Source organism: Erithacus rubecula (genome assembly GCF_903797595.1).
Source record: "Erithacus rubecula genome assembly, chromosome: 2".
Lineage (NCBI taxonomy): Eukaryota > Metazoa > Chordata > Aves > Passeriformes > Muscicapidae > Erithacus > Erithacus rubecula.
The window spans coordinates 9,462,707-9,476,139 of record NC_136685.1 but is presented as its reverse complement, the minus strand read 5'-3'; the positions used below and the strand labels follow the sequence as shown (position 1 = coordinate 9,476,139).

General features: G+C 40.9%; 1 protein-coding gene across 3 annotated transcripts; it reads right to left on the bottom strand.

Moving 5' to 3' along the window:
* Window positions 1-947: 947 nt before the first annotated feature.
* On the bottom strand, window positions 948-13,130 carry LAPTM4A (lysosomal protein transmembrane 4 alpha). Of its 3 annotated transcripts, none has more exons than XM_079329698.1 (7): window positions 12,955-13,130; window positions 6,261-6,381; window positions 5,140-5,216; window positions 4,923-5,045; window positions 3,704-3,799; window positions 2,246-2,344; window positions 948-1,729 (listed from the first exon to the last, which is right to left on the bottom strand). In XM_079329698.1, exons 1-7 carry the CDS (start codon window positions 13,051-13,053, stop codon window positions 1,655-1,657), a joined length of 690 nt encoding a protein of 229 aa, XP_079185824.1. In that variant the 5' UTR covers window positions 13,054-13,130; the 3' UTR covers window positions 948-1,654. The 3 variants fall into 3 exon arrangements, with proteins under 3 accessions (XP_079185824.1, XP_079185825.1, XP_079185826.1); XM_079329699.1 differs by having other exon boundaries at window positions 12,962-13,099; XM_079329700.1 differs by lacking the exon at window positions 12,955-13,130 and adding an exon at window positions 11,185-11,418.
* Window positions 13,131-13,433: the final 303 nt, after the last annotated feature.

Below are 13,433 nucleotides of genomic sequence, written 5' to 3'. Positions count from 1 at the left end.
CAATGTTTCTTATACCACAAAAACCACAGTTTCACATCCCCCCCTCCTCCCTCCAGTCACACTGAAGCAGCCTGTGGCAGCATCTAAAGGCTTGGAGTCTCTGTGGGAGTCCAGACCCAGTGCCGTTCCTCAGAACCTGGAAATAAAGAGTGCAGCTGGCAGCAGCACTGGGCCCAGCCTGGGTATCCCCTCAGGGTAAGCAGGAGGGACAGCACTGTCATAACAGGGGCACAAAGGCCTGAGACCACTGCAGTTCAAATGCTCTCACAGCACCTCAGTTACCAGGGACACTACTGCTGATACCACAGCCCTAACAGGGTACTTTTAAATGTGTACAGGGGTACATAGTGAAAATACAGGAATAACCCCACAAATTAGATGCTGTAACAATTTGAATCTAGAATTTAACACCAGCTACTGTGGAAGCTAGAACAGAGTACTGTGGATTTAATTAGCATGTACAGTTTAATAACCAAGATGCTTTGGCAAGAGAAAACAGAGCTTTGAAGATCACAAGAAGATTGAAATAAGTAGAAATGTAGTTTGTCTGTGTGATGTTTAACCCAATGGACATAGTAAAAAATTACTAGCCTTCCTAAAAGTGATATATAAGCATATGTAGCTCACAGTAAATTTGAATTCTGATCACAGGTCAGTAGTTCCCATCTCTCTCTCAATCCTAATAAGGTACCTTCAGATTTCCCTGAGGGCTCAAAGCTTCCAGTACAATTCCCTTTTCCCAGATTGTGGGTAAGGACCAATCAGACAAGTAGAAATCAACCAAGTACTTGGGTGTGATAGACAGAATCCATGTTCTCAGTCACATATGGACTTCTACTGAAGAATGAACCAACCACTAAACCTGTAACTGAGTATGTTGGACTGTCTGCATCACATTGAATAATTTAAACAAAAAAGACACCAAAAAGATTAACCAACACCACTGGTAAACATTTTGTAAAAGATTTATTTAAGTATCATTTATCACAAAGAGGAAAATACATAGAAGATTAGAAGCATGCAACCATCTTCCACATTTGTATTTATTTTTCTTGCATTCCCAGCTCGTTGTAATAGAACTCCTGTGCCACCCTCACTTGTTCCTCAAAAATACTGTTTCGAGACATAGGAAAACCAAAAAAAAAAAAAAAACCAACCACAATAAAAGGTAGGATAACATATGAGAAAAGTGCAAAGTAAAAAAGTCACATATATACCACATTCAAACCCTTCCCCTTCCAAAAAATGGATAAAGGCAAACTGTCATTTTGCTGCACGATCAGATTGTCTTTATGAACTACTTTACAAAAAATTAATATAAATTAAGGGCATAATCCTGCAGACACTTATAATCACAGCTAACTTCAATCAGAGTGGCTCATTGGTATTATTAAAAGCCACAAGTTAGTCACATGCCTAAGTTCTTGCAGGTGTAAGGCCCTAAGGCAATAAAATGTTTAAGAGCATTAGGGAGAACAAAAATTAAAGCAAATGAAATCACTCTCAGATGTGTTTTGCTTAGTAAGTTTATATTTTAAACAGAACAGTTTGCTCCTAAAGCCCTGAATATTTCTATTACTTAAGCAGTTTTGCAAGATTAAAAGAAAAAAACCCCAGGAAGCTGGTACAGATGTTAATGAATGTAAAAATTGCTTCAGGCAGGTATGTAGGGAGGTGGAGGTTCCTTCTCAGGCATCTTCACTGCCATTTCATAGGTTGGCAGAACATACTAAGGAGAAGAAGTGATAAGTTGAAGTGATTAATGCAAAAGATTTGAAATGGAAAAAAAAAAAAAACCCCAAAAAAACAAAAGCACACATCAGTAACTTAATCCTCTACTGCAGGCAAAGTTATTTTAAGAATTTACTGCTGTTCCTAGTAAGCAAATGAGAAAGTGAACAAAGGTGCAGGAGCAGTTTACTGCTCTGCTGAGCCTAACCTTGGGTCATTCATTCCACACCCCACAGCATCCTGACTTTGCAAAGCAGCAAGGTAGGTTTGCACTGGTACAATCAAAGCTCCCCTCTACCACAAGGAAAACATTGAAATACTTCTCTCCAAAGACCCTCCTTTTACAGACTGCTAGAATTTAGCTAAAAAATAGCCCACCACAAAATTTAACTTTTTTTATCTTTCCAGTCTTTCTTTAGAAAGCTGGACAAGGCTTGTAAACATACATGGACACGGTGATTTTCTACTTCAAAACTTATGATACTGCTTCTTTTATCTCAAAAAGAGGTTTTACCTGTGGAGGAGCTTCAAAAGCAGGGTACACAGCAATCTCTGGCAAATTTCTGTTGATGATGTATTTATAGCAGTTCCATACACAGTTAATTAGATATGCCTGAAAGAAGAGAGATTTCTTGTTTTAAACACCTGATAAGCATTGGCAGATTCAGAAATTAGATGTTGGATTACATTCCTATGATAAAAAGAATCATAAATCAACTGAGGCAATACACATCTGAGGAATGGTTGCTATTTCACAGACCTGGCCATGTACCTATGTTGCTCTCCATTTAGTTTTGCTGTCACAGTGACTCAGAGGATGCACCACACAGGTTTTAGCAAAAGAACTCACAGATGCCTTCAGATGATCTTTTTGTCTGCCTCACAAGTGCTAATCAAATTAATCCCCAACTGGCTTATGCTCCTGTGGATCTCAGTCCAAACTTGCCAGGAGGAGGAGGAGAGGCCAACAGTACAATCCCACTCATCCCCCAGTTAGCACAATTTCTCCCACTACCTGCAGTGTGAAGAAAGGGCTCAAACTCACAACTGAGGCAGCAGGGAGAAGGTAGAGCAATGAACCTTGAACTTCAAGTTAATACTGATGCTGCAGAAAAAAACACTATCATGATATGATGAGGATTAGGGGATTTTTTATTACTAATTTGTGTAACATTAACCTCTCCAAATCACTCAATAGCAAGCTAGCACTGTTGTACAGAAGGTACCACACTTCCCAATCTATACACAAGTACTATTTACAGTACTATTTTCCATTCCCTCCAGTTAAACATTCCTCTTAGGAAAAAGAGAAAAATCAGTAAAATTATTTTTCATAATTTCATTTTTTCTTAAATGAAACCTGAACACAAAGGAATAGTATCATGGCCAATGTATATTATCAATTAATTTCTCTAATGTGCTTCCTCTATACAAGCAGTTTTATAATTCAAATGAATGCCTCATTATTTAGAGCTTCAGAAAGAAAGTATATTATCACCCTTCAGCAGGGAGGAAGATGTAGGTCTAGAATTAATTTATACATTTCCTCAATCCATCATTTTCCTTCCAAAACTTGTATCCTGGTTTTTTAGGCACAGAGAGAAATTTTGAACATTTTGTTTAGAAACTTATATGCACTAACTCAACATAATTTTAATATTTGTAATTAAGCTTGTAGTGAAATAATCTCTACATAAACAAAAACTCTTTTTGCATTCCTCCTTCCTACTCAAGAAGGGCAGAGCTGCACATCCCACTGCACACACACAAGGTAGCTGAAGACACCAGTACACAACACACCAGACCTAAGTCCCACCAGAATTGAACATCCTAACAATTGTGCTCAAAGTTCTTACCTCAGCATTAAGAAGGCAGCTGGGTTCTGAATTCAGCATTGAGAATTAACTCAGATTGACAGTGTCTTAATATTTATGAACTCTAGCAACAGACATATAATTAAGTTTTAACTTACCTTTAAAATGATAAATAAAACAAAGAACACCAGAACAATAAACAAGAGACAGCTGGAGTCCAAAGAAAGGAGATAATCTTTGTAAGGGAAATCCGGCTAGTGAAAAAAAAAAACAAGGGGGAAGGGAGAGAAAGGGAAGAGAAGAATGAACACTGCACAATCAAATATGATAGAAAAACATCCAAACTTCACACCAAATGAAACAAACCCTTGTGTGAACTGCTCGCCTGAAACAAAAAGTTCAATTTCTAACAAGTTTCCTCTTTATCCTCCCACAAAGCACAGTATTTATCCTGCCTCTGTCCCAGAAGAACAGATCACTACAGTACAGTCTGTGTTCCTAGTCACTTCATCAGTCTCATGCCAACACAGATTCTTATTCACAGCTGCAGGACAGTATTCATACTTATGGTCCTCTACAACTCTTTAATAACTTACTGTTACTTACATCCTGTCAGTCAACCCTGCAACGCACAGGTGTGCAGTGAAAGAAGTCACCCCCAAACTTGGGGGAGCCAAAACAGAGCTTCTGCAAACCTGTCTCTTTTCCTTCCCTGACCACAGTAACAAAGCCTCAAACAACAAGCTAACATTTGATCTGTTTTAAAAAAAGGACTTGCTTTTAAACATCTGCTTGAACAGATCACAACACCAGCCAGACAGAGCTTGTGGTCCCTGCTGATGGTACATTCTATGCATTCACTCTTCTTGCAGTTAAAACACAGGCAGTGTTAGGGAGAACTCCTTTGCAGTTTCCTTAGAAAGTGCTGTTGCAACTTAAGAAGAGACAAATTGTAAGAAAGAAAACTTGGAATCAGATTCCATGTTTACTGCTCGTTGAATCCTTACCTACACTTCTCATTCCCTACCAAATAAGGGTCAACACATTTTTAATCTGCAGTGGCAAATTTACCACTGAGCCCCATTGCTTAAAGGGTTACAAACACACTTCCAAGTCCAATTGTAGTCAACACAGTTTAAACCAGTAGTTTCCATCACAATTCTTTCCTTACTCTCCCTGGCTTTCCTTTTAGGGAGCAATGACTCCTTTAACTCTTCTACCTCTGATAAGCTACCACTCCCACCATAACCACCTGTGGCTGCTGCAGGCTGAATTCTTTTTCTTATGCACAGGAAGGGAAGTGTAGCTCAGTCACTGATCCAATTAAAACAAACTTTAATTTCAAATGTAAATTATCACCTTGAACTGAATACTTACCAACTGATCCAGGTAATCCTTGATTCTGGGCAAGTAGGTTAGAGAGCTGATGGCAACCAGACAACTGAGCACAAAGTCAAAGAGTTGGTAACAGAAAAATGGGATCAGCCAGCCTACACGATGCTAAGAAATAGAAAACAGGAGCAGTCTGTAAGTTTAGTTAAAAAAAAAAAAATCAAACAGCAACTTTAAAACCATGGATTATAAATATACTTACAGCAATGGCACCATACACCATCATTGCACTGATCGTGAACATGAGGAGGGAGATAGCAAACAGAACACAGGCATTTTCTGCATTAAAATAAAAACATGAGGAATCAGTTATTTCCTGGAGGTGTCACACTGCAGCTGACAGGTACTCAACCTTTGTCCCTTTCTATGATCTGTTCTCAATTTACTCATCTGTGCCAACTACCAGCAGCAGAATAGAGTAGATCAGATCCCTCCTAACAAAAAAAGATCTGGTTCCAGAAAACCTACAACTACTTGGAAAAATCCCTCTGCCTTAGTCAAAAGCCTGACTAAAGCCCAGGAACACCAATTAGAAGCCTGACAGTAATGCACCATAATGATGCTGATTTGCAATATGTGTCAGTGCTGAAAGTATGTGAGTGATTAACTTTACAACTGGACAGAATCTTAAGTGAAGCTAACACAGTATCAACCTTTACACTTGAAAATGGTTTGGTTATGTAATTTGGTCATTGGCAGTGGGAGCAGCACTGCTCCTTCTGTAACACTAAAGAAAACAGGAAATCACTGTGTGGAAGGTATCCCACTATTTACAAGAAAAGGCAGTGGAACAGAAACCAATTTGTAGAAAAATCCAGGACACTCATTGAAGCTGCATGATAAAGATTCTCCTTGTGCATCACAGTTACTGATAACAGAAGCACAGGTGCTTTCCACAAGTTAGATTATACTTGTATTGTACTTGTATTTCCTAATCTATGAAGATGACCAAAAATTCAGAAGAAAAGTCTTTAAACTTGTTTTTTGCTGCTTGTTTTACTGACACAGCAAAGATAGTTAATGTTTATGGAAACGGTGAATCAGAGATGTCCCATACATACTTCAATACTCAAAGCATCAGAAGGCCAAGAAATCTCATTGCTTAAGATGCTTGGAAATAAAATTAAGTTAAAATAATAGTCCATAAACTTTTCTTTTTATTCTTGTGGAAGAACTCAGTCCCAGAATAAGTGAAGAGAAATTCAGAAAAGAAGATAACCGTATTTATTAAAAGGTGTATGCATATATGACAAAGTAGTGTAAGACAAATCCATGATACTGCATGCTTTATCTTCCAACCAGCCAGCAGAGTTCTAGACCTACCAGCCATTCTCTCAGAAGCATAGTAATTTCCAATGACTTCGTACTGGATATCAACAGTTGGCACCATATTTGGATGAGTCACTTCTACTGTCAACAAGATGCCCATCAGCAAGTTCACCACCTGAGAGAGATGACAGTTACCTCAAGGTTAATTACATTGCAACACCTAAGATCTTTTTAATACCACTAATAATCCTTTATTTCAGTTAAAAATAAACTCTTCTCTTTGCCTGTATGTGGAAAGAAAAAAAAAAAAAGAGCCCAACTTATAGTTAAATTTCAAGCTAATTTAGTTAACCCACTACCAAAACAACCCAAAGAGTGTGGAGCAATTGCTAGGTTCAATGAATCATAACTAAACTCTTCAAATTGAGGGGATGGTGAGGTTCCTAGGGATTCAAATAACATAATTAAGCTGATCCTGCTTGATGAATGTAGAGATTTGTGCACTGGAAAACTGGGAAACACTTAAAAAAGGTCAGGGAGGTAAAGGTACAGAATGAGGAATATTTGGAAAGAATTTCTGTTTTCTACAACAAATTCAACACACAAATAAATTACTGCGTTTCTGCCATGTTTCAGCTTCAATAAGCTGGAGAGAACATCTCCCTTTTCTTCTCAGATCACTTATTAAAACCTCACCAGTCCTTATCAGAAAGGTCTACACAACCACAGGAGAAGTTAAAAAGTTTCACACAAAGATCAACCCCCAAGATGTGTGTTCAGCATGAACTGCGTGCTCACCAGTCCTTCTCCTCCCTCATGCTGCCACTTCAGACTCCTTCTGTTGCCTCATTTTGGAACACACCAGAAATGTCTTCAGTAAGAGTTCAAAGAACCAAAAGTAGCTTAAGCCTCTGTAAAATTGCCTCGACAGCATTTATAATGTATTCAAGGTTTACAGGGACATAGTTTCTGTTACTAACATCTGGTGACACATGCCAAAGGTTGCGCAACACAGAAAAACTCATGATGGTATTTTTGAGCTGCAGACATTTTCCAATCAGTATTCAGTACTGTCACCACCACCAGCAGGATCCCTTCCAATTAGCCTCAAAAGAAAAAAAAACAAGCAAAAAAACCCCAAAAAACACAACAACAACAAAAAAACAACCCTGGTTTGCAGTTTCTCACAACTTAAGAATATTTGCCAGGTATTTCTTCTTCTACTGGCATAGTTCCAGGAGTCAATGATGGCTAGTCTATGTACAATTACTGAAGATTTCAGTAAGAAAAAATATTTTGAGCCTTTTAAAAATTGAGACTCACAGTTCCTATAACTCCTTTCCTCTCACTGTTTTTATTGGGTTTTTCTTCTTTTTTCCCCAGGGGCTTAGAGATACATGGTGATATGCTTGCTTGCACTTTTTGCTAAAAGTAACCCTTTAGTGGAATCAAAGTTGGTTACTTTGTAGAAATGCAATCATCTCATCAAGTATTTACATAAATTTACTAGAATTTCCAGCTATTTTGAGCCACTTGTATTTTCATAAGGCATTTTATGCCTTGGAATATAAAACATAGTAGGCAAAACAGCTGGCAATGAAGAATTCTGTTTAGCCACCAACATCTTCAGCCTCAAAATGTACTTTTTTCACTCTCACAGGACACTTCTTAAAAAGGAAAACTGTTAAGGTGCTCACCTGCCTCTTGTCTTTAAATCTTATTTTGCTTCACCACTGGTCACACCTACAGAACACTCATTTCCCACCTGGTTAATCCTTCTACGCTCTGGGCTTCTGCTCCCAATGTATTTTCAAACCTTCTATTTCCTCCTCTCTGTGAGTGAGCTGGGGATATTGGAAAATATCTTTCTGCACTGTACTTGTTTCCAAAAGCCCATGTCAAGGTTCAGGTCTCTGGCAGCTGAAACATTGATCCCTACTTTATAAAGCACAAAAGTACATGTTCAATTACAACTAAATCATTTATTGTTTATACACAGTCATAAGTTTGATTGCCATGATAGGCTATCTGCCTCAGGATAAAAAGCAAGCAGCACCTGAATTCCTACAGAAGTACTGAAGAACTTGAATGCCTCAGAATTTTGAGACTGAAATTCCCCATCTGTCACTTTATTTTCATTCTATCTGTGGTCCTAATTCAGCTTACCAAAGTCCTAAGTAATTTCACTAGTTACTGAGTGCAGTTCCAAATACTGAAGGTTTATTTTCTCAACCTGAAGTGGCATGCAAGTAAAAAAGAAAATAAAGAGTCATTCCAAATCCAATCTATTTGAATCAATGAAACCAAATAAAAACAGTAACAAACCAAAACAAATCTAAACAAAAACAAACAATAAACCCAAACCTCTGCTAATTAACACCTCAGGGTTTCCAGCATTCTATTACTGATGTTTACAAATCCATCACAACACTGGGCAATTCATCACATTTAACATATGGATTTCAATTAAGAGCTATAGAGCCAGAGCCTCTATTTTAACTACTTCCATTCTTTCCCAGAAGCTTGATAACAGCAAGACCAATGTAACAGGCAGCAAGAATAGGATTTGGACCACAGAACATCGTTAGAGCTTGCAAATATATACTCACTGCAAATCAAATGTAGGTTCAAAAATGCCTAAATAGAGAAGTCAGAAAAAATATAACTCACGTATGCCTTAGTGTAATACAAGGATTAAATTCATCACTATCTCCCCATCCAAAACAAAACAAACCAAAAAAAAAAAAAAAACACCCCCAAAAAAATCCCCAAAAAACAACCAAAACTGACAAGACAGCACTCAGCAGATACTGCAGCACCCTAAAGTAACACCTCAGAAATCTCAGCAGCCCCTTTCTGGTCTTTTTTTCTAGGAAATCAAAAATAGTAACAAAAAAATTGGCAAAATGCATGTTCAAGTCCTTATTCAAAAACTAATTCCACTAAGATGAAAATAACTTTAATTTAGTTTGGCAGTAGTTTAAGGAGCGTATTTTGCATTTTCATATCTGGGATAGCTAATTTTAACAATTTGGTGTAGCTCATATCAAAATTCAAATAGCTGAAATTTCAAATTCTCAAGTAGAAAGTCAGCATTTATTCCACACTGCTAACAGAAATTTTAGCTCCCCATATGATTAGAACTCAAAAGACTGTGTATAAACAAGCATTAGCTTTTTAATTAGTGAGTTTTATCTCCACAGTATACACTTTATGCCTAATCATGGAAGTGCTTCCCTCTCTGGAGGCCTGAATATGAAGCCTAGTTTTCCCCAAGCACTCTTCAGTGACTCGGGCAAAACCAAGAATTCCTATTTATAATCTGCTTATAACCCTTTATGAGGGGAAGAGGGAAATTGCCTTGCAATACTACATTCATTTTCCTTTCACTTTTCCAGTATTTTTTTCCCCAGACATATTCCCAAAGGGAAAAAAAACCCAACAAAAACAACATGATGGAGATTCTGATTTGGTCTGGTTTATTATATATTGAAGTAATAAAAACTGAAGAAGAGCTATTTTAAATAGGGTACCTCAGAGCCTCTAGCACTACCAGTATTAGACCGAGACCAGCTACGTGGGCTCACTGCTGTCAATCAGGTTCAGTGGACAAACAGTTCCAGAGATCCCCCTCATGCTCCTGCATCACTGACTGCAGCCCTGAAGTTTGCTGCCAGAACGCACCAGCCCCTCCCTCCAAAACAATGCTATTGCCTTTTATGCTGTTTACTGAACTCTGATCCCGTTCTTGCCAGTGCAGTTTGTGCTTCCGGTTTCTGGAAAGCACAGTGCCCAATATGAAAGTTTAGAGGAAGAAACAAGCTTCAAAGCAACACGACTGCAATTATGGAGAGAGGAACAGGAGGTTTCTTTTTCCTTCCTACACAAACAGCAGTGGGTGTTGCAGAGCTAAGCAAGCTTTATCAGTCCTGGAATTCAAGTACAACTCAGCCACAAATGTTCTGAACTTTTGGTAAATACACTTTTATTTATTGATCACAAACAGCAGCAGCACATGGACAGAATCGTGCTTGAGACACACACTGTTCACCCAGCAGACATTTTAGAAGGTAGTCCTTGCTCTCTCTGGACTTGGAGAACCACACAACAAAGGCAATGATAAAACTGTTCTACTGAAGAGCAAAGTTAATTACATGCATGATTTAGGAGTGTACAAATAAGCAGGGAATAGGAAAGCACCTAAAGAAATGGTTACATAAGAATAAGACGTATTATGCAGACGGAAGTCTTATCTTACTAAAACATCTGGAGTAGTTTGCTATGAGACTCCATTTTAAGTTTGATAGCAATTCCTTCAGGACTGCAGTGCACAAGAACACAGTTTATATAGCAAACAGCAAGATTTTCAATAACATAAAACTATTCTTGAAATAAACACTCTCCCCCTACATCCTTAAAAAAACCCAACAAACCAAAATACACAAAATACAAACAAAAACCCCCACCAAACTCACAACGCCAAACCAGCATTCTACATAGGAAGTTATTACTATTTGTCCCACTGTAACTTCAAAGCAGAGATTATTTAATTGATTTAGAAAGATTTCTTATAAGAACCTCAAAGACTAAGTTAGAGCTGTACTTACATGGGATATTAACTAACATGTCTAAAAAATCTGACATATTCTGGACCATTTTTTAAAAAGTTCGGCAGCAGGCAATTAAATTTAACTTTCACTGCCCAAACTACACTTTACTTTCAAAAAAGTATAATTTATAGTTGAATTCTGATTTAAAGCACTAGGCAAGATCACCCAAAGCTTCATACTACAACCTTATTTCAGCTTAAACAGCCAACTGTTGCCAGACTTAAAAGTTCTCACCCTTTCCCAGGTAACTCGCATGAGAACTGAATAAAAAACATTCAGCGTACGGTTTAACAAAGTGTTCGACACAGAGGGGGTATTTTTTTAATAAAAACCCGCACCTCTTAGGCACTGTGCATGGCCCCTGCTACCTTGAACTCAGCTCTCCTTTTCCCTCTAGCAGGGCGAGCGGCTGCGGCTACACGAGATCAAAGCCGCGCTCCGCCCCTGGAGCCCGGCGCAGCTCCCACCGTCCAGCACCCACTCGGAAAGAAGAAAGAGGTGCCGCATCCAGGCTACGAGAGGAAACACAAGCACAGCAGGAGAGGGAGAAGCTGGAAGTGCCACCAGGTCTGTGGCCACGGAAATATCTCCCCGCCCCCCGCAATTCCCGGGTTTACAGCCGCTCCCGCGATCAGGAATCGCGGCGCGGAAGGAGCGAGGTGCTTTTGTTCTGTAACGAGGATCCCCTTACTGCCAGCGATTTGTGCTTCTGCTTAAGGGACCAGAAGCATATTCTTGAACTCCATCCATCAGAACAGGGAGGCTTGCAGGTTTCCAAAAGAAGTTTGATCCTCAATATTACAATGGACCTTTTCCCTTGAAATGAACTAATAGTACAATTTCATCGGCACCAAGACTTTTGTCCAACTTCTTTTCAAAAGAGATACCTTTTCCCTAAAGTTTTGTTACATTTTCAGCGCCCTATCCTGCTTTTTCCTCAGGTCGTCTCTCTCCAGCGACTTTGTACATTTTTTTGCCAATCGAGGGACCAGTATGCATAAAAATAAAGGATCTCCCCATACTTGTCGAAAATAAACGATAAGCTCTCCAAAATCAAATCCTCATGCTTCTAAAGGCAGTTTCTGTGCACGGCTGTTTCATATCAATACAAAAATTCAGCATTCTTTGTTTCTTACAATCTGGAGAAGGGCAAAGGAGAATACAGGTTTTGACTACAGCTTCAGAACAGAAAAGCTATGCTGCAACTTTTGTAAACCGTCCTCTCCACTTTTATCGCCCACGAGGGTAAGGGGAAGGAAAGATAATGAAATTACTTCAATAAAGGGGAGCTCAGGCCCCCTTTAAGGGAACCAAGGGACGTTAGGGCTCCAGGCCTTTAACTTGCTGGTACTGTTTTCACATTTCTCTTTTGCCATACTTCAGAACTTAATCTCTAATATTGCATCTTCGATACCACTATTTCTTGGAGAGAAAGCACCCACCAGTCAGAAATAAAAGAGGTGTTTTGGGAACCAAACTTGTTTGCACTGCTCTTCAGTCACTGTGTCGAGAACAGGGTATGGAACAACCAGGAACTTCCCCTGCCACAAAGCTCTCGCTCATTCTGGAGACACTCATCTTCCTCTCAGGTCACACACCACTCACGGGTACCTCAACTTACTCCCCAATTACATACCCTAAATTCCAGTCTCCCCTCAACTCTCCTCCCTTACCAAGGACACGCTCATTGTATTACTGTCTTGATCCCGCCAAACCAGGAAACAGAAAAGTAACACAATCTCTCCTAGACGTGGATGAAAACGCTCTGAACTCTCTCTTCACTTTCTTTTTCCAACCACAACAAGGGTGGCTGCCGAGGGACAGCCGCGCTTGGCTAGCCCGAAGGAGACCCCAAGAAAGAGGCACTCGAAGCCCGCCGGGTGACCCCAGGAAATCTCCTCGTGCAGCTTCCCCCGACCGCCTCAGGAAAGGGAGCGACTGCCCGGGCAAAGGGAGCGGGACGCTCCTGGTCCCTCTGGAAAGGGAATAAGTGCCGGGCGAGGGGAGCGGGACGCCCCCGGTCCCTCAGAGCGGCCGCGCGGGCGCTGCTCCCCCGCCCCACCGAACACCCCGCGCACGCGCGCTGTGCTCGGCCCTCACGGCCGCCCCTCCAGCCGCTGGCCGCCCCGGCCTCTCACCATGTACCAGGTGCCCAGGATGATGGTGCCGGTGCGGACATGACAGCAGCCGCAGCAGCGGGTGCTGTAGAAGCGGTCACGACTCCTCTTGAACGTCATGGCGGCAGCACGCACCTCCAACCGCCAGACCCACCGCCCGCCCTCTCCAGGCAGTTACCGACACCGAGGGCCGTAAAACCCCCGGCGCGCGCGTCACCGCCACACTGGCCAATCAACCACCGGGAGAATGGCGCGGGGCGGGCGCGTGTTGCCGCGGCGACGAATGATTGACACCTTCGCTGACCAATCACAAAAGCGCTGGTGCTGACGCCCGGCGTTCACCTGCGGCAGCGGGGGCCGCACCTGAGGTGGGGGCGGTGCCCTTTCCGCCATGTTGGGCTCTGCCCGCCTCTGCCGCCGGCCCTCAGGCGGGTCTGGCGGGGGAAGGTGCTGCCCTGCCCTGCCCTGCCCTGCCCGCCTGGCCCGCGGGGAGCAGCTCT

Coding starts and splice junctions, on each gene's coding strand:
- LAPTM4A (XM_079329698.1), bottom strand. CDS start 13,053: ATGACGTTCAAGAGGAGTCGTGACCGCTTCTACAGCACCCGCTGCTGC. Junction 5,046..5,139: donor TGGTGTATGGTGCCATTGCT/GTAAGTATATTT, acceptor TCTATTTCTTAG/CATCGTGTAGGCTGGCTGAT. Junction 2,345..3,703: donor TTTTATTTATCATTTTAAAG/GTAAGTTAAAAC, acceptor CTCTTCTTTCAG/GCATATCTAATTAACTGTGT.